We start from the raw sequence: 27579 nt of genomic DNA, 5'->3' as shown, positions 1-27579 counted from the left end.
TGACCGCTCTGGCTCAGCCACCGTGCTGCCTCTAGAACCCAAGAGCCGTCAGGGGTTGTCAGTCATAGTAGGGCTGTGGAGGCCAGCGCGTTAGGTAAGGAGAGGCTGTCAATGCGATATGGGAGGCAGGAGTTCACTGTTTCCATCACACTTTCCTCGGGAAGAGTCTGAGGGGAAGGGCCAGTTCTGACTGCTTCAGCACCGTCCTGAGTCCATCTCAGAGGGAACAGCAAGGAAGGGCTCATGTTTAGAGATCTTCCCTGGGTAAGAGATCTTACCTTAGGCTAAGCTGGCTCTCAGCCACCTACCTGTCCCTGTAAGACCAATAAGGCCAAAGCCCTTCATGGGTAGAAGAAGGAGAAAAGTAGAGGCCTGTCTTTATGGGACCCAAAACTGCCACTAGCTGGACCTAGAATTCACCCCCTGGATACTCGGAGTGTTGTTTTACTTCAAGGATGAGTGAGGATCCTAACACTGGCTGTCTCTCTGGGGAGCCACAAATATGGAATATGATAACTGGTAAATTCCCTTGGTCCAGGAAGGCCAGGCACCCGGGAGGTGGACAGAGAGCAACTGTTTATTCATCTGCCTCCCTCTGTCTCCTTCACAAGGCACGAAATCACAGACCAGTCAGCACACTGGAACTTTCCATAGCAGACAGAGTATTTGACAAGAGCAAGCCTTTGACAATGTGGTCAGGAGCCATCCCTCCCAAGGAGCCAGACACATACTTGGTCTTTGATGGGGACTCCTTGGGTCCTCATACTGTCTTCTGCCTGGAAAAATAAAATGACATCCACGGATCTTATCTCCCCACTCATGCTTCTTTTCAGAGCAAACTAAGCAAGGAAGAGAGCATCCCTGAAGGACAAGGGAGAGCTTCCTCTCCTGTCTCCCTTTCATGGGAGGCATCCCATGGGTTCCCATGGACACTCTGCCTAGTCAGCTCACTCTGGCAGGGTCTGTCTGCTCAGACACCAGCAAGCATTGCTCATCTCAACCCTGCCCGGTTGCCACCAGGCTTGGCCACAGTGCACAGACATCAAGGAAAAGGCCTTCTGAAGGAGCGCAAGAGTCCAACAGGACCAACTGTGGTGGCCCAGCCCTTATAAACAGCTGCTGCATCTGCTCTGGACCCAGCCGAGGAAGGAAGGCTTAGGTATCCCACTTTCACACCATCCCCTAAAGAGACACCATTGTCCATCCCTGAAGTATGACCCAGCTGCACCAGGCTGGCAGGATGAGCATCCCCAGAACAATCAAACAGGGGCTTTCTGGGGAGCCTCAGCCAGGAGCATCTAGGAGCTGATGAAGGCTCACTGGGGAGCTGGGAAGGGGCCTCAAACTGTTAACTAATAAGAGATAAGGCAAGTGGGGAACAGGTCAGCCAAGGATGAGCAGGAAGGCCTCAATGTTAGCACCTCAGGTTGCCCAGTGGTTGGAGCTGGCGCCATGTAGAGTCAAAGTCTTCAGGGGGCCGTGATTTCCACTCTAACTCTGGCAGTGGAAAGTGTTCAAGATCAGAGTTCTGTCCTGGAGAGGGAGTTCCTTCGTGGTGATAGAGATGATGACCTGGGAACATCCAGAAGAGGCACAGGGGCTGTCTCCTGGTCATCTGATCCCCATGTGGAGACGGTGGGAACAGGCATGAGAGAACCAGAGCCCAGCATGGAGCCAGACGTCTTTCAAAGCCACGTGGTACAGGACTTGAGCCCCAGTCCCTCTGTTTCCTGCCCAGGTGAGATGGAAGGGTCCTAGGGAAGATGGGCCTCACGACCTCTCAAAGGTTCCTTTCCCTTCTGAGCCGATCTTCCCATCGCCCGTTGCCATCTCTGAACCTGAGCCTGGAGGAAGAGGTGGCTAGTTGGTTAGATCTTCTTGGGGTGTTGACATCGTTGGGTCACGCTGGGGTAGGAGCACCAGTGCTCTGTGCAAGGTGTGGCAGAAGGTTTGCGGTCCTCAAAAGGGTTGGGGGACAAGCCTGTGCTCTTGTGGTTCTCCTAGGTGTTAATATGTGTCAAATTTGCCCAGTCGGGGAATTTATCCAAGTTAAACACAGCCCGTCCCCAGGTGTTGACTGACAGAAACACAGATGCAATTCCAAGGATGTTCATTACCAATCCTGCTTTTACCTAGGGAAATAAAAACAGGATGAGTCAGCAACTCAGGTCTTGCCTGGGCCTTGTGTTCCTGCACTCTGGGCTCCTCTCATCTCCGGACAAAGCAAATCAAGTGTCACTGTTGTTAAAGAAGGAGCCAGCCTGAGTAGGCGCTCTACACCCATTACGATGTTGGAAAGTGATGTCAGAGAGCTGGTGTAAGACATCAGCCACTTCTCGTGACCCTCCCATAGCCCTTTCTGCCACCCACTTTGTATGCCTTCCTGACACTCGTGAGCCATTACTCCAACACGCCAGCATGTGACTTTTTGGCTGGGGCTCAGAATCAAATCTGCAGCGTGTGGTTTCTGGGAACCGTGTACATTATGAAAACTTGCAGAAGGAGCCCCCAGAGTGCCCTGGTGGAGGCTCTGAGATCATTAATAATTGACTGGTTAAGGTAAGGACCAGTCTGACTCCCTACCTTACCTTCTTAGCTCATCCCCAACCCAGAGCCCAGAGCTGTCCTTCCCCCATCCGAGGTGAGGAAGCCAAACCTGGCTTGAAAAGCTATGCCTGTGATTGTGTTTGCTGCCAAGGCATCACTGACTCCCAAGAAAACAGATTCCCCATTATGTGTCCCCTCTTCAGACACCCTACAAGCCTCTCTGACTACTGTGCTCCTCCTGGATGTCCTCAAGGTTCTCGCTTGTTATGATTCTGCTGCCGTGTGAGGGCCCCACTCCATCCCTTCCAAGTGTTCAACCAGAACTGTCCTGGGACCTACGAAGGTTTCTCCAGATAGGGGTTCCTAGCATCTTCACGGGAACAGACGCCATATGAAATATGAGATCATTTCAATAAACAAGAAGAGAGATGCACCATAAACAAAAATGGCAGCTACAGGCTTAGGTGTCCTGTGGTGTCTCAGATCCCATGATGTCCTGTCATCCTCCCCTTGGGTGTGTGCAGATGTGCTCGCTCGTGCTTGCACGTCTGTGGCCCAGGACTGGTGCCGTCTTCCTCTATACTTATCTGCCTTTAAATACTTTTCAGACTTATTTTACATGTAAGAGTGTTTTGCCTCGCATGTGTGTATGTGTACAATGTTTGTGCCTGGTCCCTGAAGAGTTAGGGATGGGTGTAAGCCACAGTGTGGGTGTTGGGAGTGGAACCCGGGTCTCCCCGTAAGAAGAGGGGTGCTCTTATCCACTGGGGCCATCGCTCCAGCCCTCTGCTTAAGTTTTCTGAGACAGAGTCTCCCCTTACACCTGAAGCCCACTGATTCTGCTTTACCTACTGGCCAAGGAGCCCAAGAGCCTTCTGTGTTCGCCACAACCATGCCTGGCTTTTAGTGAGAGTGCAGAGAACACCAACTCAGGGCATCGTGCTTGCACGGCAAGCTCTTGACCAACTGAGCCATTGCCCCAGCCCCATATGACATCCTTTTAAAACGCACACATCATTCACAAATGGGACACCCCTTATACCAACAGCATCGTCATCTAATAGGTGAAAATAAAAGGGGCTGTTACCATGTCAATAACTTTGAGGTGTCCGTAGGCAAACACGATGGCGTTAGGTGGGGTGGCCACAGGCAACATGAAGGCAAGTGACGCACTCAAGGTACAGGGAATCATGACGTACAGTGGATGGATGCCGATGGAACGAGCCTGGAGAGACACACAACATTGAGACGCATAGCACAGAACACGCAGAGGCTCCCGCCCATACTTCAGCACCGTTCCCTAAGGCCCGGGTTACAGTCCAACCTTCACATCTGGATCTGGCTGGTTCCTTTGAACTTTGTACTTCTCTACGTGTTAACTTCTGACCACAGAAGGCTGAGCTCAGAGGCTACCTCCCCTGGAGGCCTTTTTTTTTTTTTTTTTTTTTTGTTCTTTTTTTCGGAGCTGGGGATCGAACCCAGGGCCCTCCGCTTCCTAGGCAAGCGCTCTACCACTGAGCTAAATCCCCAACCCCACCTGGAGGCCTTTTTGGCTTCAATTCAGTTTTCGGGAGAGTGGAGGGCACTTACTGTGAGGCAGAAGCCGTAGTGGAACTCTAGATTACACCGAATCTTAAGACGTAGCGTGAGCCATCTGCCCGCTGCGTCTCAGACAGAGGCAGCCGCCTCTACCTACAAACACTTCCATGGGGGCCCTTTGTATTGGGAGCCTGGCATCCACCGAGTTCATTCTACCAATTAAAATTCTGCTACAGCTACAGCACAGAGTTGGTATTCATTGTGTATTTAGTGGGGAAATAATCTAAATAGCTATCCAAGAACCGGGGCCCCTGGAAGAGCAGCCAGCGCTCCTAATGGCTGATCTGTCTTCCCAGCCCCATAGCACAGCTTACTTTCAAAGGAGCCAGCTACCTCCTTGAACGAAAGCTTGTATTTGCCTCGCTGGCGCTATTTTTGCTCATAGGGTTCACAGGAGATGACGAAGCCAGACCTTTGCTCAGGAGAGGAGCATCCCCCTCCTCCATCCTCCTCCACCTGTCTTCTTCCTCTCCCCCTTCTCCTCCCCAGTCGTCTCCTCCTCCTCCTCCTCCTCCTCCTCCTCCTCCTCCCTCCTCTTTTCCTCATCTTTCTCCTTTTCTACATTTCCCTTCTCCACTTCCTTAACCCTGAGCAGCTTGCTTAGGGAAGGAGATTTTCTATTTTAAACACTTCTGTCATCCCTGGGTGTGGGGTGAGGCGAGGCCTAGATGCCCCGTGCTGCTTGGATGGAAATTTACCAACTGCAGCACGAGGCTTAGATCTTTTGCAAGTCTGCCTCTGAGCTCAGACTAATCATAGCCTTTTCCTATCCCTCTCCGCGGCAGACTTCAGAGGCTTCCTCCTTCAGGTTCTCTGTGGCCCACGTGTGTTTTAGGATTCTCATCGCACTTCTGGGAGGGGGCTCAGGTCCTCTGGCTCTCCCTGAACCTCCTGAGGTCAGTACTACTTTTGATGGGTGACAGAGGAACACGAAAGAACATATGGCAGCTGATTGCCCTACAAGGTTTGCTTCCTCCTCAGTTCCCAACTCACAACTGAACTTGCCCATGGAACACTAGAGTCAACATTTCACAGCCTTTACCTCACTGCCTCCATTTCCTGTCTCAGATCCCAGCGGCCCCTCTCTTCCCTGGGAAATCTTCAGACATGGCCTTTCCTGACCCTGCCAGAAAGACCTATCCAGTCCTCCCATTCTCAAGTCCCCACATCCCCTGGGCTTCTTTCTGTAGTCTCAATCGGTGATATATGCCCTCCTCTCACCATCTTGGAAAATATCCCAGGTAGTTAGGTTAATATAGTAGTTGTGTAGCTGTTGCTCTGTGTGAGTGTGTAGTGGTATTTGTGGTACTAGTGAATGAACCCAGGCCTGGCCTTGCACATGTCAGACAGGCACTTAGTCTTTTTTATTTTTATTTTTGAGACAGAGTCTCATTATCTTGACCTCGCCCTGTTGATCATATAGACCTTGCAACCATATTGCCTCCATCTGGCCTGATGATGCAATAAAGTTTAAGCACCTGGTCCACACCTAATGCTTTGGGAAGTGATGGGGAAATACAAAGAAGAGTCAGCCAAGCAGTGAGGGAGACCCTCAAAACCAGGGTCATCAAGTGTAAAACAGTCTACATCAGAGCCAGAGCCGTAACCCAGTCTTCAAGCCTGGTGAGGCTCCGGATCCTAATTTTACTGCTTCTCTAGAGACTCAGGAAGTGGTCATGGGTTCACAACCTCCCACAAAATGTTCTTCCCTTCCCCAGAAGAGTTACTTACCATGGAGGCAAAGATAGGCAGGAACAGGGTAGTAGTGGCCACGTTACTCGTGCACTCTGTGGTCATTGCAACAATACAGGACAAGATCAAGGTAATGATAGCAGGTCTCACTGAGCTCAAGGGCTCCATCTGTCTCGCCATCCACTCAGAGAGCCCTGAAGTCTAGGAAACAGAAACCATCATGTCAGGGCTCCTGGCTTACAGTTCCTCCAGGGTCCAGGGAGCTCAGCCCACCCCATTTCCAATTCTCTTTCTTGCACATAGGTAATAATCTAATCTATCCCTATAATTTTCCTTCTTCCCTTCCAGCTTCCTCCGTGCCCTTCCTCCTCCTCTTCTTCTTCCTTCTCCTCTTCCTCCTCCTCCTCTTCTTCCTCCTCAATCTTTTGACTCCTACAACTTTGCTGTGGCTCAGCTGATCTATCTAGATTCAAACATCAGAAGTCATCTGGAACTGTCTGGTTAAGTGTCCCTGTGAGCACATCGGGCTCAATGTGCCCCAGTCTAGAATCTGCTTCTTCCTCTGGGATCCACAGCTGCTGGGAGTCATCCTAAAGTGTTTCTGTCCTGCTCACTTCTGGTACCTAGTCAGTCACAATCAACCCTACATGGGTCTTCCACCTTCTCCCCCTGAGTTGCCCACATTCTTAAGGCTTAGAGGAATGATCTGGGCCGGAAATTGAGGATTTGGTCTTGGAGCTCTGAGATAGGAGGACAAGAGCAGAAAGTGGACAGACAAGTTGCCAAGGGTAGAGCCTGGGAAATGAGCATATTTGTGGGAGAACTGAAGAAGAACCAGCAGAGGAGGCTAAGCAGGGACCACAGAAGAAGGAAGTGGGGAGAAAGAGGTATCCTGGAGGCATCGTGTCCAGGAGAGGATGGGCAAGTTCAGAGGAGTCAGATGAAGACTACAGAGAGCCCACTGGTTCTTCTCTCCCCTTGCTGGCCTCAAACCACCACTCAAGATGATAGGATAGCTTCTTTCAAGTATGCATCTGACCAAGTCATTCCTGACTGCTTCCCTTTGCCTTCCGATTCAAGACCATGCATGCTATCCTTAAAGCAGACCTTAGAATGTTGGCTTCTGCCAGCTTCTCCAACCTCTTTGATCTTATCTCACTTCTTCCCAAAAGGCTCTTGTAGACACACCCTGGTCTCTAGACTGTGAAGTCTTCAGAAACAGATACCATGACTCGATGTCTTCTGTAACCTCTGGGCCTGGCCTATCATTAGGAACACACTAGAATGTTCGGCGAGTAAAAGGAAATGCTACGTGGGGAAGCAAATGGGTGGGTACATGAATGATAAAAAGGGGGATAACTAGACTGGTGAATTTGTTCATCTGAAATATGTATTAAATTATATAAATAGATGGTCTGTACATTAGGTTCAGTGGTATAGTGTTTTATGTGAGCTTGAACCCCAGCACTAAAGAAATAGCATGCGTGTATTCACGGTGCACCAGGCTTTGTCCAAGATGCCGGGGAAACTGTCAACAATGCAGACCAAGTCTGTCTGTTACATCACCTTCCTGGATGCGTGGACTCATTAAGCTGGATGTGTTGGGTGGATGCAGACATAGATAGAATGGATACCTAGGAAGGAAGGAGGAACTAAGAAGAAAACAGAAAGGAGAAAGGAAAGAAAGAAGGTGAACAAGAGGGATGGGGGCATGGAAGGGAAGGAAGGGGGAGGGGGTGGGTGGAAGAGAATGAGAAAGAAAGAGCTAGAAGGAGCCAGAGGGAGGGTCTGAGGGAGACGGATGATGACAGACAGCAGCCCCAAACTCACTCAGCCTCTTTGGCTGAGGAGAGAGTCGAACTGCATTTTCTCTTAAAAACCAATCTTCTCTGATGCTGCTAAGTTCTTAACTAGAGAAAAGTTTTGAAATTCTGAAACCATGTCCACGAGAAGTTCAGCAAATAGAGGACCCAAAGGACATGGTGAGAATATTCATAAGGACTCAGAAGAGTCCTCCATGATGAATGCCTGGGATTCGTCAAGGCTGCGGCAACCTCAGCCATGCTTACCCCAGCAGGATACACTATTCCCGATGATAGCACAGAGCCCCCTGCTTAAAGGATGTGCAGCTCTGTGGTGGAGACGCACACTCGGGGATTGAATGGGACTGGGGGAGTGGATGGCAACATTTGCCACCTCTTAGTAGAATCCCAGGGCTACCTAGAGCTGGACAAGTACCTCACATCCTTTGGCCATAGCAAATCCTCCCCCCAGGAGCAGCACGATGCCCCAGGGCACTTTCTCTTGGGTGACTTTCCAATTCAGCAGTGGCGGGGGGTAGAAGGGAGTTTTCCTTTCTGTGAAGAAAAAGCACACACATGTACATTTGTGCATACACACATGAGGAAGTAAGAGACATAGTCAGGAAAGATAAGCCAATAAAGATGGCAAGGTACCAGTGCACACCTGCATATGAGCTAAAATTTTCAACAATCGCTGTACCCTGGAAGATGTGGGTATATGCTTGCCTGAGGGAGGGCAGAGTAAGTCAAAACCACCTTTTCAGAAAAGCTATTTGGTCATCCATTTTAAAAACTATTTAGATGTTTTAGGGCATTCTTTTACCATGACAATGACATTTAGCCTAAAGAAACACCTTTGAAGAAAAAGCTATATCAAGAATCTTTAACTTATAATCATGAAAAGCTCAGGGAAAAGATTAGGGAGAAAAGGTACTTCTTACCAGGCCTGACCACCTAAGTTCAATCCCTGAGACACCACCTCCCCCCAGACCCTTCCACCCCGGTGGTGGAAGAAGAGAAACAACCCCCAAGAGTTATTCTCTGACCACCACACATGCACTATGGCTCCTAGAAACACACTCAAGATGGGGGAGGGTTTGGTTTAAAATTATTTTAAAGAAAAATTCAAAATACTCCATAGCAGGGTGGATATAGGACCCCTGTATGATAAAGTGTCAGAGGTCAATTTGGCGGCTGTAGTGTAATGGGAATGTTTATAGTGAAACCCAGAGCCAAAATTAAAAGCTAGACAATAAGAAGCAGGGTTCGGGCTGTGTGTGCTTGCATGACAACTTTATAGCATGAATGCATAGCACAAAGACAGGAAAGGGAGAGAAAATATTGACAGCATTTTGAAGAACTGGAAACACCTATACCTGTTGTGATGTATAAATGATATTTTAAATCTTTAAACACAAGAAGAGACTCTACACCGTCTAGGGGATAACACAAGTATCTTAACAAATCTCAGTTTCCCTGGGCTTTGTAATGTGGCCAGTCCTGTTCAGTAGGATAGAATTCTCGGCCCCCTAGACCCAAGGGGCCATTCCATAGGGGCCCTTTGCTCTCAGGCCCCCAATTATGATGGCCATAAAGTCGTGAGAGAAACCTTACCTTCCTCAGTCTGGCGGCTGAAATTGAACTTGGGCTTTTGTGAGGGTACGATGAAAAGCAAAATGACCACAAAGATGGCCACTGTGGCGTCCGTGACATGCCTGGTAGGGAAGTACGCATAGGAACTCAGTGATAATCATACGACAAACTGGCCCCAACCCACAGTTCCATGTCTAAATGCTCCTTCAGGAAGAAATGGGCTCTGTGGGGTATGAAAACCAGAGGCCCCAAAGGCTGGTAGGCTGAGTCTTGGCTGTAACCAATACCCTGAAGTTCTTGGCTCCAACTTTGGGGTGAACTCTCCCACCCTCACACCCCCACCCTGAACCTGAGCCCCCCTCCTCCCATCAGCCTACACTGCTCCATGGGTGAACATCATGATTTCTCAACCATGAGATTTAGATTTCTGGATTCAGGTGACCTCACTCTGGTGCTAAACTAAGTAACCAAGATGGAGTAGCCAGTTGCAGAAGTTACCTCCTCACCCACATCTTCTGCCTTCCCTAGGAGAGTCATTCCTCAGCATTTCTTGTAGGTCTCCCTAACAGAGCCAGGAGAGAATCCACATACACCACCACCCCCTCACTAGGTTTCTAAGAAATCAGCATGCATCTCGGATAGATTCTTTAGAAAGGAAGAAAGCAAAAACCAGGACTCGAAGGAGCCTACTCTCAACCCAATAAACATTCTTGGTTCAGCCCTCTGGGGGACATGAGGGAGCCACAGAAACAAATGCCCTCATAGTTTCATCATGAAGACTGATAGAAAGCAAGTGTTCCCCCAAAGCCCACAGAACGGAATGTCCCTCTAAAGCCTAACTCCAGAACACAGGGCCCAAGTTGTTCCTTCCTCTTGCTGCCCGCTGCTGCCAACAGTGACATTTAGACAGCACAATTCCAAACTAAGGTTTTCCCCTGCATCAACTTACTTGGTATTTCCCTCGATCCAGGCGATGGACAGCCAGCCAGGCATGAAGCCGGGGTCTCGGGAGAACCACAGGATGATGAGCAGGCCGAAGCAAAAGAGCACGTTGCATTCAGCGTAGCTCAAGGGCCCCAGCTTCCTGTACTCCTCATACAGCACCTTGGAGGCAATCTTCTCCGTGTCTTTCTTCTTCCTCCCACAGCAGATGCAAGTATTTTTTAAACTAGACCACGTAACGATAAGGGCAAGACAGATGGAATGACTCATGGGGGGTGGACGTGGGGGTGGGATTGGGGGCAGGGGGCTTCTGGGATAGAGCCTGAGAGACTCACGGCAGAATGCTGTGGCCAGATACACCGCCCGCCCAGATTGCTCTGGGGCCTGAGTGGGTCCCACTCTCCCTCTTTCCTCTCCTGATTTCCATCTGCTTCCCTCTCTCCCTCCCAGATCATCTGACAGAGAGACTTTTGAGAGGTTGAGGCTGAGGGGCTAGAGCACTTCCAGAGCTGGGGGTGAGGTGGTACAAAAGGGGTGAGCCACCATTTCAGACGGGTCACAGGGACAGCAGTAGGAGAGGTTAAAAGGCCGAGAGGTATCACAGAGTAGGGCATGTGGTTGGGAGGGTAGAACATGCTAATTGCATGCATCGGCAGAGTTGACAGAGCCATGAGCAAAAGAAAGACTGACTGTGCTCCTGGGTCCCCAGGGAGAAGGCTATGGGACATTCTAGAGCTTTGATGATCCAGACTCATAAGATCTACCCATGATTCCCAAGCTTTCTCATCACAGCCTGGGGCTGCCTTCCACAGTGCTGGAATCTTACTCCTATCACTAGTGGTTCAGGAGGGTAGAAGGAGAAAGGAGAGATCCCTGGCAGAACTGGCCGGTCAGGGGCTGAATTCCCAGAACCCAAAGGTGTAAGGTTGAGGGCTCAGGAGACTTAGAGTAGACAGTGTCTACGGCTGGGACAGGAAAGAAGCCAGCCTAGGCTCTACCTTGGGATGGTCCTTCATGGTTCCACTGGAAGATAGGCCTGCCAGAATGGCTTACATGGCCTCCCTCAGGTGGTGTGGGCTTGAAGTAGTGGGAATGAGGGGGATTTATGGGGGAAGGTGACTGGGTAACTGGGGTTACTAATGAATACAACGCAGGCCTCAGTGCAGAAAATATGTCACATGTCTGTCCTACCTCTGTTGGCCTCAAAGCCGTGGAGGAAGGAGAGCTCTCCCCTCCAGAACTCTTTTGGGGTCCAACATAAAAGTCACAGGTGGGCTGTGCTGATCAAATGGGTTGGTTGCCACAGCCATGCTGAATGTGAACCACCTTTGAGGGCAGTATGGCAACATCAGTCCCAGTGGCATGGCTGCCTCCCAAGGACACCGGTACATCAGAACTTGGCCTCCTGGCATATTTCAGGATCAAGGAAGTAGGCCTCAGTGAGGATCTTATGTCTACAGTCAGCTGAGTCCTCCATGCTAAACTGAGAAAGGCCTTCCTCACAAGACACTCCATTAGAGATGGCTCTGCTGTCATGAGTGGGGACCTCTCTGCCATCCCTGGCTCCAGAGTCTATGCTCTTCTAAGCACAGACCTTCCAGTACCTGCCATCTTAGAGACTTCAGACCTGTTCTGGGGACTTCTGATTTCCAGGTAAGGCATGGCCTTGGTATTTTTAGCTGCCTGGCCTGGAACAGGCAGTGAGAAGCCTGGGCCTAGGCAGAGCTGGTAAAAATGTTCCCGATAGCACAGACTCTGGGGTTAAGTGTGATAATCAGTCTTCTGATGCCGGCCACCATGGTGGTGACACCAAACCCCCTGACCCTTGTTCAATTTTACTGAGCAAATTCGCCTCTGGGTTCATTTTATCTGGTGGCCCATGAGACAGGCAAGTGGATCCTGTGGATGTCCTAGAGTTCCATTACCACAGCATCCTGCCAAAGAATGGTTTTCATTATGGTGCATCACAGTGAACTGGGTATGCAAAGCCAGAGAGAGAGAGAGAGAGAGAGAGAGAGAGAGAGAGAGAGAGAGAGAGATGTCTGGGTCCACAAGTACTAGAAGAACTCTCAGAAGGAACACCTGTCCTGTTGTCAGCTGAGCCTGGTCAGGATGCTCGAGTGTAAGGCAGTTATAACATGCCACATCATACTTAGTGGTGCGGGTGAAATTCTGTCACTACCCACAAACTCAAGCAAAACAGGTTTTCTGCCATGACTTCGATACTGCTACAAGTGAGAATCTTAAGAATGCTCAGGACACAGAGAACAGAGGTTCCTCCTGCGGCGAGGAAACGTGATTCTTGGTTTTTATCCCACCTGGTCCAAGAGGCCAGAGATTCGTGGGGAGATCACCAGGTTCTGTATGTCCTGGGGTGTGTTCCTATTTCTGCTGAGCCACTCTCTACCTTGCAGATCTGAGATGGAAACTAGGCTACCTGTGAGCCACACTGCACTTGGTGTCTGAGTCACATTGTCATGCCAAGGAGGACTGGGGAAGAGGAAAGCCACGCTGCCCCACTTCCTGCAGCCAGAAGTCCCAATATGTTCATGGTAAATGCTGTTCAGAATCCCCATGGTCCACGAGAACAGTGGAAGCTGTGCAGAGATGAGTGAACCATATCTGGGGCTGTCAGATAAGCTTTCACGTCCCTTGTGTCCCTGTCACCTGCTAACTGGGAGGCTGATGGTGTCCTAATTGTCATCTTGCCCAACCAGCTCCATCTGCATACGTGACCTTAGGGATTTAGAGACATCCAAGGCCATAGAGAATCCTCCTAACACCAGGATAGCAACCCTTGGCACGTGCCCTGGGGCTGACTGACTGGACTCCACTTCCATGCTGTACAATGTGTCACAAGCCATATAACCTCTCTAGTTGTTTTATCTGTACATTGGCAACACCTATACCAGCCCTTACTTCACAGGGTGTCATGAAGATTAGCTCATAAATGTATAGTGCTTAAAATAGTGTCTCCTGCCTTTTGGTTGTGCTGCTGACAGAATCCAGAGCCTTGGAGTATGAAAGCCTATGCTGTATGGGGCCAAACTCTGGGTTTTTTTCTTCTGTGTGTGTGTGTGTGTGTGTGTGTGTGTGTGTGTGTGTGTGTCCAAGTACAAGTATGGAGGACAGAGGACAAGTTGTAGGATCAGCTGTCTTTCACCATGTGGGTATTGGGGGATCAGGTAGGAAGTGTCTTTACCTGCTGACTCCCTGTACCATCGCTGGCCCTATATTTTTTGAGACAGGGCGCAAGCTAGTCTGGAACCCTCCATTCTCCTATCCTCCTACCTTAAGTTCCCGAAGGGCTGGGATTATAGGCTTGTACCACCACACGGGATAACCACTGTAATCTCTACTGCCTCCTGAGGTGACACATATGTCAGCCTGCAGGGGGTTCCAGGGACCATCTGCAGGTCAGCCCACCGGGTGGGTATGAGTGGACGGCAGGACTTCAGTCCTGGTGCATGTCCAAGAAGCTGAGTAAAGAGAGCTCCTGCCAATGCGTCCCACTGCAGTGGCGGGAATGGGGGTGGGGTTCTAGAGGTAGGGAGCTCGAGGGTGTCTGGACACAGAAAGGGTGGCTGGCTGGTGGGGAGCACTAGTAAGGGCTGTTGTAATTGCTTTGAATGGATGAAGTGATTTTCTAAATTGTAGTATAATTTCATAAAAATAGTTCCTCTTTCAGAAGAAAATGATTTTTTTAAAAAAAATGCCCCACTTCCCCCCATGAAGTCATAGGCTCCTAGACCTTTTGCCCTCTCTATCAAGTCTCTTCCCTTGGGTCACAGATACCCATCCTTTGCTCTGGTGGTTCCTACCAACAGCCTTCCCTCCCAGCATGGCGTAGTCACCTTTGTGTCACGGGTAAATTTACGTCTTTTAAAACAACAGCTTAGCCAGGTGGTGGTGGTGTGCGCCTTTAGCTCCAGCACTCAGGAGGCAGAGGCAGGTGGATCTCTGAGTTTGGGGCCATCGTGATCTACAGATTAAGTTCCAGGACAGCCAGGGCTACAAAGAGGAGTCCTGTCTTAAAAAGCAAAAGCAAAACAAACAAACAAAAACACCAAATGAACAAACAAATAAACCAAAACTATTTGTCAGCCCCACGTCATAGTTTCTGTCCAAAGTCTGGCCACCACAAAGGTGATTCTGGGTGAGCTTGACAGTGTGCTGGGAATAGGAAGGTAAACTTTCCAGACCTGGCACGTTGCAGGGAACTCCACGGGATCTCGGTGAAGGCCTGAACTTAAGACTAACTCAGAATGTACCAAGTGGATCACCGTGACCTGGCCTACTGAGCCCACGTGACCAAGTGGCAATGCTCCCAGTCATGTTAGCTTGGCGCTTGGGGACAGGCTACTCTTCAGTTGCCTTGAACTACATAGATGGCACACTTGCTTTTTCTCTCTGAGACAGGAAACAGGTAGGAATCAGAGGGCCTGGTTCACAGCCAAGGGACGCCGTTGGGGCACAAGGACAGGTGTCAAAGCATAAAGATACGATACACCCAGTGGCAGCTCAGAGGAGTGCCATTATTCTATGGTGAAAGAGGGCAGGGAAAGCTGGGAACGAGCCGTCGACCCTTGAGCAAGCCTCCAGTGCTGGGGAGGTGAGCAGGTGGAAGGTAGGAAGTCTCCATCTAGGCTGGAACAATACACCCAAAGATACAGCAAGCCTCCAGCCACGGTGAGACTGGGAGTGCAAGCCAGCAGCAGGTCAGGCTGGAGAAACAGAGTCTGCTGCAAGAACTCTGTAGACCGGCCCAGGGCCGAGGGCGTGGTGCAGGGGTCTGAGAGCATGAGATGCTAGCTTAAGAGCAGCCCACACTTACTTGGGTCTCATGTAAAAACACAGGAGCCACAGCCAGGCCATCGCCAGCATCAAAAGCATGTTTGGGAGGGCAAATGCAAACCAAGATGCAAAGTTCATGACGTCTTTACTGTCAGGAAACAACCTGAAAGGAGGAGAAAGGTCGGTCTGTACCTCCACTGCCATGCTGAGCTGTGGGGTGCAGGCCAGGCAGGTGAACTCTGGCATGGGTCTGACTGCAGGCCACAGGAACCTGGGGTCCAGACGCCACGGTCCATTATTGTTCAGGACCCCAGAACCTGGCCTTCTGTGAATAGAGACCCTGCTGAATGTCTCATGAGAGTCCAGCCCAGGCCTCTGGAAAAGTACGCCTTTGCCACACATGCACGTGATCTGGATGATAGCATAAGGGAGTGCAGGGATGCCTCTGAAAGCTCACTTCGTGTGTTTCCGCGGGCGACTTCCCTGAGGACATCTCCCAGAGTGGGACTGGAAGATGGTCGCAGGGCCTTGCTTTCCTTCCTAAGCTGCCTTTTAGTCCTATCTAGCTCAAGGACATCAAATCCCACCCAGGACATCTCCCACTCAGCCCAGGCAAGTCCCCTTGTGCAGTAGAACTTAAGGGGAAGCTCTAAGGTTGGGGCCACAGAAAACGAGTCGAGGATCAATGACCCTAGTTATTGAGTCTCGGGTTTCTGGCCTGTTGAGTTGGCTGTTACTTTGTCTGCCACTCTGTCCTTTATGACTCCCAGCCCCAGTGCCAGCTGCCCTCCCCACCGCTCTTGTCTACACAAAAGAGGCACCACCTCCTTTTTGTTCCTTACCATGATAATTTGCACATGCTTCAATCAACATGTGTATTTACTAGGCTGCCTAAAACTCCCTGTATCTGGCACCCTTAGCAGACCATGAAAAGCCTATGGTGGGGCCTAGACTTCCCTCTCTCCTCCATCACCTTCCAAACCCACCCAGCACAAGGCAGAGCTCAGACACGGGATCCTCACAGCCTCTGTCCCCTTTCAGTCAACACTGGAGACTTCTAGGCTCTGCTTATAGTGCACTTGAGGCCTCCAATGAGTGGGGCTATGTGAAGGAGACTGCACAGCAATTAGTGGCCCAGCCGCACCTGTCTGTGCCATCCATCGACCCTGAAGATCACAGGATCATGGCCATTATCAGCCAATGTCAGTGAGCTGGTAGGGGCTCTTTTAGAAATGCCTGTTTTCTGTGAATTCAACCCACTGCCGTTTGCCCGTGACTCCGTCGCCATTTCCTATGGTGTTAGCTCAGAGTCCAGTCCACACTCCCTGCCTGAGCTAGAAGCCCTGAGCCACCGAAAGAATTTGGACTTGCCCCATGACAGAAAGTCATCTTGTCCATGAGCTCTAGTACATCAGGTCTCTATTCCCAGGGGAGACTCTTAGTGGGTGTAGGGATGTTGGGACATGGAGACTATGAGTTCATCCCCCCACCCTACTAGACTGATGTCTCCAGGCCAAGACAGGAAGAAAAGAGAGCTGGGTAAGCGCCTCCTAGCCCTAGAAACCCATGGTGATGTCTCCTGAGGGCACAGCCATGACTCACTCCTGCATCTGGCCCAGGAGCACCACGTTGGGTCCCGTCCCGGTCAAGGTGGCTGTACCCCCGATGCTGGCTGCGTAGCACACACATAGGTTCATAGCCTTGTACATATTCTTTGTTTCTTCATCCTCCTGCTTCTGCACACTGAGGTCTTCAAATACCACCTGGCTTCCTGTGGTGGACACGGGGCTGTTAGCTATGTCAGTCCTGAGAATTAGCTATGTCACCCAACCATTCAAAGCTCTCTACACTGCTACAATGTGAGACCAGGCACCCACCTTGCTAGGTCCATGTATTCCTCAGCTGCAGCCCCAAATCACAGTCACCTCCCATCTACCTTCCCACGACCCCTTCTCTTGGCTTCCCTGGGGAATCTTCAATATCCTTGCCAAGCCCAGACACTTAAGGCATATGTACCCATTTCCTGGATCCTCACTGTTTTTCTCAGGCCTTGCATCCAAGGGTGTCTCAGTCTACCTCAGATGGCTCTCCTCCTAGAGAGGTCCTCCCTCTCTGAGCTGCTGTGCTGTCCAGCCTCCCTAAGGCTTATCCTGAAGCAGGTGCTTTGGGTAAGGGTACCCACTTAGGTCATCCTACTAGGCTCCACAAGAGTCAGTGGTCAGTGTGCCTGGTCACTTCCATGTTGCCCAGACTTCACCCAGGATCTAGAAACCAGGCACAGGTCCCAAGGTCCTCCCATGCAGACTCCTGGGGAAGAATAGGCAGAGGGAGAAGCTGAACCTATCCTGCATCTTCTGGGTCCTGAGCTTAGTAGGAAGCAGGCTCCAAGACCTGTAAGAATGGAGCAAGGACGACTGGCTCAAGGATTGCCAAGAAGGTAGTCCTGAAGAAAATAAGCGTAGTAAGGATGAGAAGCATCCAGAAGGTGCTCAAAGATGGCTAAATGAATTATTAAATGAATACTCAATGCTTCCTATCATGAGACCAGTTATAATCTCTGGCTAATGTTCTAAGCTTGGGTAAAGAATCTGCTTTATGTAATAACTAATACTAATACTAACAAAACTATTTCATTATATTTTCCTTCTATGCATATTTAAGGAATGGCATGGGGAAAGTGGGAGAGAGGAGGAAGCCATAGCATCTGGCAACAGTAGAGAAGGCCATGGCTGCAAAATCTAAGCCAGGGTGCACCTGGCAATTCGCTGGCCTTGTTCTTGTCCAACAGTTCCATTGTCCTCTGGCTGGCATCCACCGCTACATTTGTGGCTACCATTTGCTCCAGCATGGCCTCCACAATGGGTATCATCATGGCCGTGGTGGCAGTATTGCTGATCCACATGGACAGGAAGGCTGTGACGAACATGAAGCCCAGCATCAGCCTGCAGAGGAGGGGCAGAGAGGAAATCCAGAGTCCCTCGTGCCCTACTGGCCACATCCCAGGGCCATAGCTAAGGGCTGAAGCCACCCCTCTTGTCAAGTCAAGACCAGGTATTCTAACATGCTGTAGTAGTTTAATCATCATCTTTCTTTCCCTTCTTCCCTTCCCCCCACCCTCTGTATGACAGTTAATTTTCATTGTCAACGTATCAAGACAACTCTGACTGTGGCTGTGAAGGGCAAGTCATGAGATAAGGATTCTGGCATAACAGATTAACCCCCTCAATAGATTTATAATATGATGACATTATTGGGAGGCAGTAAAACAAAGGAAGTAAAGCCTATGACCTAGCCAGCTGTGGGATTGGGGCCCTCTGGATGGGTCCCAGAGTTCCATCTTTTAGAGAAATCTTTAAGTCCAATCTGAAAGTGGTTAGTTACTCCCATAACATTTGTGTCACAACTACACCAAAAGTCATATGGTGGATAGCAGAAGAATTGGAGGGTGGGATGGGGGGGGATGAGGTGGAGTAGATTAAAAAAACCCACATTATATGCATATATGAAGTTCTCATACAATAAAAGAGGTAGGGTCTAGTTGAAGGAAGTGTGTCATTGGGGGTGCATCGCGCACCACTGACTCTTGACGCCTCTCTTACTTCCTGTCTGGTGTAAGTGAATTTCTGCTACCACATACTTCTGCCACCATGATATTCTGCTCAGGTATATAAGACCAATCAACCACGGACTGGCCACCACCCAAAGCTAGCTGAAACAAATCCTTTTTCCTCTAAGTTGTTCCTTTTAGGGTTGTGGTCAGAGACATAAAAAGCAGTAACTGTATAGATTCCCTGATGCCCCCTCTTCTTGCAAACATTGCTGATGTCTGTACTGCTAGGTCAGCAAGAGGCCTCAAACTGAACTGTGGATCTAGGAAACTCCCATTTAGCAGGGAAGTCTGACTAAGCAAGACCCAGGGTGTGGCAGGGCAGCCCCACATATAGGTAGTTTAGCTTTTCCACCTAGACCTAGAAGATCACCACTGTCCTATATAGAGTCTCTCCTCTCCTAAATCCCAAAGACTTAAGTAGAACCATTCTGTCCTACCTAGAGGTCAACCTACCACCTCCTCCTTGGATGTCCTGATCTGTCACCCTCCACTCCCTTGGTCTGGGGTCCCCTGGAGAGCCATGTAGCCAAAGAAAGAAGGTGTGTTTACCGTGAAGGCTTGGTCCCCACAAAGAGTAGCATTCTCAGAGCAATCCTCTTATGAAGTTCCCAATGTTCCACAGCCGTGGCCACAATGAGACTGCCCAGGAACAGCATGTTGGTGTCCGTCATGTATTGGACACATACCTGGAGGGTCGCAGGGGTGCCCCATCAGAGAAGTCCTCAATCACATATGGGTCCATAGCTGCTACCCAAGTCCTTTAGATAGCTACTCAAGCAAGACACTGGTTTCAAAGGCAGCTTGGAGTGACCTGTCTCCAGACTTGTCCTTGAAGGATCCACTTCTAGACTTCTGTAGCTATCCCTAGGCCTTGGAAGCTGAGAGGGACTCAGAGAACAGGAAAGTACATGGGAGGACCAGGAAGTCACCAGTCCCTGCTTGGCTTACTCACCTGCTTGGAGTCCAGAACCTTCAAAAGTGGGAAGAGTAAGACAGGCAGGAGGGAGGTGATAGCCACTGGGATGACATCTGTGCACCAGTAGATGGCCATGAGGATTATAACATAGGCACACCTGGCAAACTGAAGAGACAGTTCTGAGGTTCTGAGGGCTTGACTTCTGCATACCCACTTCACAACAGGGCAGCTGCCTCTGTGGTGGGGAAGGCTATGTCCTGCTCCTGGGCAGTGTGGCTTTCCAAGGCTAAGGACGGCCCAGAAGAGCCAGGTTGTCCCCAAGTCCAACCTTCCTTCTTTCCTTCTGCATGGCCCTAGCACCGCAATAAATACACAAATGTTCTCAAAGAAAACTGCACACCGCCAACATCCCAGGACACCTCCCTGTTGACTAAAGAAGTGTTTCCCAATCCCGTGCACTGACATCTGGGGCGGAGACCGATCCTTGTTGTGGGGACTATTCTCTAAACAACCGGCTGTTTAGCTTCGTCCTTGTCATCCACCCAATGGACGTCAGTGGCGTTTTCTCTAGAGAAGACTGAGGGAACTCAGGGACTGTCACCTGAAAAGATGGCGCCCTGAAATACTGATTATTTTGAAGGTAGAAGATAACAGTTGTGGAAGAAGAGGTTCTACTCTGAGGCTGTGCGTCAGCTTCAAGTCAGGTCCTACTGAAAAGAAACCATAGTCTCTCCTCTCTTCTCTGATTCCTCATCGACTAAACTCAAAAGGCATCAAGGAAGACTGAGGTCTGAGCTGGGCTCGGTGGCACGTGCCTGTAATTCCAGCATCTAGAGGCTGAAGTCGGAGGATATCTGCAAATCTGATGTCAGCTTGGCCTATGTAGTGAGCTGCGGGACATCTTAGACTACAAAGTAAAACCATTGAGACAATAACAAACTACTAATCATGCGACAACCAAAAATGCAAAGATCACCAACATACCTTAGAGACAATTGTCAAATGCCACTGCCCTCTACTTTAGGCACCCTTTCATTGTCTATTCTGCAAGACCCAGTGGACTTTGTCCCTGGCCACTGTTTGTTTCAACCTCACTAGATTACCCTAAAAACCATTTCGTATTCCCCTAAAGCATGCCTACAGTCCCACAGTTCCCCACCCCTTTGGAATGGGGTATGTGAGCTTTGGAGTCCCTGTGGCTTGTGGGGAGGGACCCATTTCCTGTGACTAAGGAACCTGTAGATCCCGCCCACCAACCCATTTATTAGTCTGTGGCCAGAGAGCAAAGGTGAGCTTGCTCTTTATCTCCTATAAGATGAATCCTGGTTAAAAGCCATTAAGATGTGCTCTGGGGATGGGTAGCAGAGGGGATCCTTAAGGCATGGGTAATAAGGAGATGTGCTATAGGAAAATTTTAAGTAATAAGGCTAAAAGTCAGTCTGTGTCTACCATCATGTTATAGCAAGTAAACGAGTCTCTCCCGCTCCCAATCTTAGTTCCTCTTTGGGCTCTTTTCCCGTCCTTATCTGTAAACTGATGAGTTCGGAGGGGCCATACAGAATGTGTGACACTCAGAAACTCCGTAATAACCTTTATCCTCAGGACTCAGGCAGGAGATATCCTAGAACCCCCTGGAAGAGGATGGGCCACTAGGCTAACTGACTCCTCATTTCCACCCGCTAGCAGGAAGTCCATGAGATGTCTCAGCCCTGATGAATCAACCAGCGTACTGGACCCTCCCTAATACAAACTCCCACAATGTCCACGGGGAGTGCACAGTGGGAACTGGATGCTGGGGAAGTCTGGGGAGGGGACTGGAGAGAGCTCAGTCGGGAAAGTCTTACCCTGTAAACCTGGGGACCTGCACTTGATCCCTAGAACAAAGGAAAACACCGGGTTCTGTGGCATACACTTGTCCCAGCACTAAAGATGTGGAGACAGGCCAGCCCAGCCTGTGTGGCCAGATCCAGGCCCCCCGAGAGAACCTGTCTCAACAAACAGCTGGACGGCAGCTGAGGAAACAATTCCTGGTGCTGATCTCTAATCTCCAAATGCACAAGCTCACACACGCTCACACTTGCACACACACAAATAATACACTAACATCTAGGGAGGAAGTAGCAGCCTGGGAGAAGATGATGGTGTCTAAGTAAATTTACTGCACTTCCCTGGAACTGAGAAGGTGTCTGAAAAGCAGCTGGAAGCTGAGATGGAAGTAGGCACTGTGGTTCAAAGGCCCACCCTCAGCTATAGAGGTGATCAGAAGGCTCACCTATGCACAGTGTAATCAGCCACCGCTGAGGTTCATCTAAGGGCACTTGCACATTGGTCTGCAAGGAGCACATTCCAAGCCACATGTCCTTAGATGGCATCTTTATGGTCAACTAAGGCAGAGTGATGTGGGTATGACATCATTAAATGATATAATCTGACAGAGCCACAACTGGAAATGTAGACCAGTGTTGAGTAAAATGCCCTTCTATGGTTCATTACATGCTACGTAATGAAAATGGAGTAAAAAACTCTCCCCTGTCCCTCTGTACCCCAGGGAGTGTGTGTGTGTGTGTGTGTGTGTGTGTGTGTGTGTGTGTGTGTGTGTGTGTGTGTGTGTGAGAGAGAGAGAGAGAGAGAGAGGGGGGGTTATTTGGAGAACTGTCCATTAAAACATTAATAATAAGGCAGTGAGGGTACCTTATCTCACTCGATACTTTAGACTTGTGAAAATAAGAATCTCTCACAAGATTAACAAGATACATGATTAAAGTTGTCACTGGCTTTATTAAAATGAGTTTTAGAAACAGGGGAGGACTCAGAAAGGGTAGGAAAGTAGGTCAGAGGGGAGGCCAGGAAGCAAGCAAGGTGGAAGAGAAGAAGAAAGCCTGAAGAGGGACCAGGGACCACAGAGAAGCCATCGTCTGGTGGGGACGGTGATGCTCAGGCTGCCCCTGGGGACCGGCTGGCTCTTTCTGTCCTTGAGTGTTCTGTATCTCTGGGTTTTCTTGTCCAAGGAAGGTGGCATGGTGGGTGGGAACAGGGTGCTCGTGGTGGTGAGCAGAGGGAGAAAATAGGGAGCCAAGGACCCAGGCCCCCATCCGCAGAAACACTGCTTTTTGGAAGAGCCTATGGTCTCCCAGTGTGTGTGTGTGTGTGTGTGTGTGTGTGTGTGTGTGTGTGTGTGTGTGTAATGAAGTAGGATCCTGGTTATACTGTTCTCTACCAGAAAGGTCAACCAAGCAACTATAATTATTCCAGGGAACATCACTCCCCACCAGCAGAGCTAAAATCACAGCTTTCTAACCTGGACGCCTCCCACAGACAGGAATGGTCCCAAGTCTCTGGATGCTTGCTAATGGAGTGACAACCGAACGGTTATCACAGCTGATCTGCTCTCCTTGGCCCATGTGGGGCCTCTGCTCAGTATGTTTCCTTCCCTCATCCCAGAAGCCAGAATGATCCCCTTTTATTCCCAGAATCCAATCACCCCATTGTACCCATCAAAGCACCCAGGCCCAGAGAGCAAAGGGTCTTGCTGAAAGGCACAATGTGAAGTGAACAGAAGTCCACCAGAGGACACCCCTCTCCTCTCAGAACCTTCCCTGAAGAGTGCCACTGTTTCTCAAACCTGCCTGTGGAGGGGAAGCAGGGTCCAAGCAAGGTTTCCTGTCTGGGCTGAGAGTGAAAGGGCTAAAAGAGGGAGTGGGAGAAGGAGCAGCCAGCAGCCACAAAAGGCTTCAAAGAGCTCTGGCCTCGCCAAACTGGCTGCACACAGCCTAACAGAGCCGGGCCAGGGTTCCCGCCCTCCTCTGCTCTGCAGCCAAGGCCATTCATTCTCTCCCTTCCTCCCAGGAGCACCAGGAGGCCAGGGAATGGGACACCGCTTCCCTGCAACCCAGTGCCATGCCACCCAAGGCGTGAGCTCTGAGAACATGTCCTGCCTCCTGCCACTGCCCCAGTAGCGGGTGGGCAGTATCCGACCTGTCTTTCAGGCTGCAGCAGGAGAGTGACTTCCTTGGTTTCAGAGCTAGAACGAAATATATAGATCATGGATGGAGAAACTGGGCTTCAAAAATCAAGGCCAGATTATGGCAAAGGCAGGATCCACATAGGTGACACTCTGTTCCTGTGGTTCCCTGGTTGAACTACAGCTAGGAAATGTCTCTTCCCTGGAGAAGAGGCACAGAGGGAAAGCTCAACTCTCAGAGTCCCTACTGGCTCGAGCATTACCTTTGAGCTGGACTAGCGTTGGTTGTGCACTCTGGGGGGAGATTCTGATCAGAGGCTAAGCCTGTCGAGGGGTCTGTGTGGTTCAGATCTGTCTTAACGTCCAGGTTTCCGTGTTTGCCCGGACGGCTCTTGAGCCCTGAAATTGGTGCGCTCTAGGATGTGTTCACCTTAGGGTCTCCACGTCCCTCGGATTCTTTGCAGGGCACCTCCTATCTGGTGCCTGAAGCATCTGAGCACGCGCCCCAGGGGAGCTTGTCCCCACGGAGAAATCCGTGCGTTCCAGCTCAGCACGTTCCCGGGTTCCATGCCCGTTATTGCACTGAGCACCCGGGTTCCGCCAGGCTGCCCAGACACGCAACTGACCTTGTCAGGTACCAGAATGATGAGTGGAAGCAGCAGGATCGGGGCGAAGAACAAAATCACGAAGGACTTGAACTTGGTCACATAGGTCTTCGCCGAAGCCATCTCGTGAAAGGGAGACAGACTGGAGGGAGAAAAGATTGTGAGGCAGCTAGAAGCTTCACGAGCTTAAAAGGGGGCCGCGCGGTCCCACCGGATTGGGGGCGGCTACAACTCCGCCCCCCATGGCGGGGCTTCCCTGAGGTCCTGGGGCGGAGCCACCCCTCGGGGTCTGTGGGGTGCGTCTGTCCCAGGACTCTGCCACCCGGCGGCAGAGGGAGGCGTTTGCAGATTCCAGTGCTTGGCACCAGCCCTCTGTGAAGAGGACTGGACCCTGGCACCTCACCGCTCGCCAAGTCCGTTGACGCTGCTCTGGTCGTCAGTACTAAGCAGGGTGTGTGGGTCACTTTGACAGTTTAAGCATGAGGACCCTCTACTCTCACCTGCTCTCTCCTGGGCTCCGGAGTGTCCCAGATGAAAAACTCCACCAGCCTGTAGGTTTCTCAGGCTTCTCTCCCCAAAGCGCTCGCCTTCTCATCCCGATCCAAGAGGGGTGTCTCTTAAAGGCGATGGCCAAGCTCTGTGCCACCGCCGTGCTCTCACCTCCAAGATCTGCTGGCTTCCCCCTAGCGTTAGCCTGACTCTGGACATAGAACCCATTTCCCTCCTCGTGCCCTCTCCCACCCAGCGCACCCTAGGCGCTCTACAGGGACCGCTAGGGAAAGCAGTCACTGTCCTCGCAGTCCGAACGACTTTCACCCTCCAGCGGATGCGCTTGCGCAACCGGCCTTCTTCGCTCCAGGCGCTAGTAGCTGCTGCCGCTCACGTGCAGACAACCTCACTAGTGCTATTTTACGGAGGGAGACGGGCCCTAGAGAAGAGGGGGCATGATCCTACTAACAGTGGGAGAGGCATTCGTCCCTTCATTGATCCTCCCCTTAATAGAGCTGTGTTTAGTACCTGCTGTGCTAAGTCCTATTGGGACACCAAGACAAGAGGGTGTGAAGACATTAGCACCTCGGTAACTCCTCTCTTCTGCCTGCCTCTCATTCTCCCTTGGGGTGTCTTATCCGTGGGCCACAGACTACTTCTTAGACATTACTTGATATATGGCAGAGTCCAGATTCCTGAATAGTCAGCTCTCACCACTGATCAAGATGCTACCTAGTTGCTGACATGATTAGCGAGTTTGGGGCTAGATTGGCTGCTTCAGTTCTAAACATGGAAACCATCCGTGCACTCTGAAGTATAACAGAGACCAACTATTAGCACAGCATTCACGCTGTGTTAGGTGTTGCATGCAATCTAGAGGCAAACAATAGGTTATAGCAATTGCTACGAATTATACGAGGCTAACCTCTCCTCCCACTTCTCCACCCCCAACTCTGCCACCACAACCAGGAAAGAAGTACTGAATGTCCCACCTTCTCAACCTGTGGATGTCAGAGCCCTAAAACAGAACACACATTTGTATCAAGATCTTGACTCTGTTCCTGTGACCTGTCTGTCACCTTTTCCTCAAGTCTACAACTGCCTTCTTTAGGCCCTCTCTATTTTTGTTTTGTTTGTATCTGTGTGGCCCTGGGCCCATCCCTTCCCCCACAGCAATTAACACGAGTTCTTGCTGTGGTTTCTTTGTTTGTTCCAAGACTTCATGTGTATGAGTATTTTGCTTGTGTGTATTCGTGTGTACCATCTGCATGCCTGGTAAGCCCAGAGTCAGAAGGGGGTGTCAGAGCTCCTGGAACTGGAGTGATAGACAGTTGGGAACCACCATGTGGATTCTGGGAACTGAACCCGGGTCCTCTGCAAGAACAGCGAGTGCTTCTGTTAGCCACTGAGCCAGTTCTCCAGCCGCTTGGAGTTTTATTTAACCATGGTTTCATTTATCACTGTGTGCCCGCTCGACACCCTTCACTAGTCCTTATTCATGACGTTCGCTCAAAGCTTTCTGTCTGGGGTATAGAGCCCAAGTCAATCATTCTGCTGTAATTCAAGTGCTTTAAAGGGTACAAGGCGTGCTCTGCAGCTAAGTGCCTGAATCCATACTCCGTCCCTGTGCAGCCTTGGTGCTGTGTCTGAGGTTTCCATTCTGGATTCATCTCAGACATAGAATCATACCAGCCTTGATTCCCAATAGCTGTTTTAAGCCCCCGACTCAATGTTCTGAGTGTTTAACGTAACTCTGTGGCTTGCAGTCAGCAATTGATGGCATTTGGTCTCACAATAATGCACACTGTGGTGTCCTTGGGCAAAAGATCCTCCAGGTGTGCGGAAGGCTTCACAGAGCAGGTAGCGTTTGAGTGGGGACTTCAAGGCAAAAAACTGTCAGACAGCAGGGCGAGCTAGTCAGAACCATCAGAGTGTTTCCTCAAACATGGACGTCAGATGTATAGATGTATAGATGTATGCATGTGTACATGTATTTACACAGAAGGGGTCGTGAGACAAGGAAGATCCTGGGAGAGAAGGAGCGGTGCCAGAGGGGGAAGGAGAGTAATGGTGCATAAAGGTAGACAGGAGGACTGCCTGGAGAAGGAAGGGAACCCACAGAGAAGGCAATGGGAGAAGGACAAATGGAAACAGATGGTGCCCATGCATGAAGTCGCCATATTGAAACCCGTTTCTCTGAATGCCAACCCAAACAACCAGTCAAAAATAAACTTCAAAAAGCAGTTTTTCCAAGGTAATTCACTGAAAACTAGTGTCGCAACCACAAAACACAAACTAATAAAGAGTTTGTGCCAGGCACGTGGACCAGAAGATGACCACGCCTAGCTTTTACATGGGCGCCGTGGACCAAACTCGGGTACTCACGCGCAAGCAGTGAATACTTCACTGAGCCATCTCCCCAGCACCCCCTACCCCACCCTGCAAGGAACCTCTTTTAAAATCAAAGTCTATTCTGAGAAACCTTACACATTAACATCACTGCTGGAGGGCTCTTGATACTTGACTTCAGACTGTATCACAGAGCCATAGAAACAAAAATGGCAAGGCAGTGACATAAAAGCAAACATACATATGGATCAATGGAATGTTCTAGCAGCTACAGTTACTTGATTCTTGATAAACTTACCAAAAGTATCCCTTGGAGAAAAGGCAGACTCTTCCACAAGTGGTGTTGGGAAAAGTATTAAGCTGTAGAAGAAGGAAACTAGACCTGCCCCCTCTCTGTGTATAATAAGAAGGTAAAAATGGACCAAAGTCCTGAAGACATGGAACTTTGAAACTACTAGAGCAGTGGTTCTCAACCTGTGGGTCTCGACCCCTCCAGCAAACCTCTATCTCCAACAGTAGCAAATTTACAGTTATGAAGTAGCTATGAACACCATTTTATGGCTGGGGTTACCACAGTGTAAGGAACTTATTAAAGGGCCACAGCATTAGGAAGCCCTGAGTGTGCTACTGACCCCGGGACAGCCCCATGGGAAGTTAGCAAAGGACCCACACACTCCCAG

The 27579-nt window shown here is 50.2% G+C and overlaps 1 protein-coding gene across 1 annotated transcript; it reads right to left on the bottom strand.

Moving 5' to 3' along the window:
• Positions 1 to 557: 557 nt before the first annotated feature.
• Slc13a5 (solute carrier family 13 member 5) lies at positions 558 to 24656 on the bottom strand. Its single transcript, XM_032913957.1, has 13 exons — positions 24562 to 24656; positions 24083 to 24203; positions 19532 to 19660; positions 19129 to 19265; positions 17724 to 17911; positions 16572 to 16740; positions 15010 to 15132; positions 10183 to 10401; positions 9255 to 9355; positions 8077 to 8195; positions 5878 to 6039; positions 3635 to 3772; positions 558 to 2132 (listed from the first exon to the last, which is right to left on the bottom strand). The coding sequence occupies exons 1-13, from the start codon at positions 24654 to 24656 to the stop codon at positions 2001 to 2003; spliced, it is 1833 nt and encodes a 610-aa protein (XP_032769848.1). The 3' UTR covers positions 558 to 2000.
• Positions 24657 to 27579: the final 2923 nt, after the last annotated feature.

Source organism: Rattus rattus, chromosome 9 (assembly GCF_011064425.1).
Source record: "Rattus rattus isolate New Zealand chromosome 9, Rrattus_CSIRO_v1, whole genome shotgun sequence".
Lineage (NCBI taxonomy): Eukaryota > Metazoa > Chordata > Mammalia > Rodentia > Muridae > Rattus > Rattus rattus.
Note: the sequence above shows the minus strand (reverse complement) of the source record. Positions and strands in the feature narration are given on the sequence as shown.

Bases quoted from the DNA above. Each gene is read 5' to 3' on its own strand.
- Slc13a5 (XM_032913957.1), bottom strand. From the start codon at position 24,656: ATGAGAAGGCGAGCGCTTTGGGGAGAGAAGCCTGAGAAACCTACAGGC. The intron at 17,912-19,128 runs GTAAACACACCT...CCTCCTCTGCAG, and splicing joins GTGGGGACCAAGCCTTCACG to GCTGATGCTGGGCTTCATGT. The intron at 16,741-17,723 runs GTGCACCCTGGC...TGTCCACCACAG, and splicing joins CAAGGCCAGCGAATTGCCAG to GAAGCCAGGTGGTATTTGAA.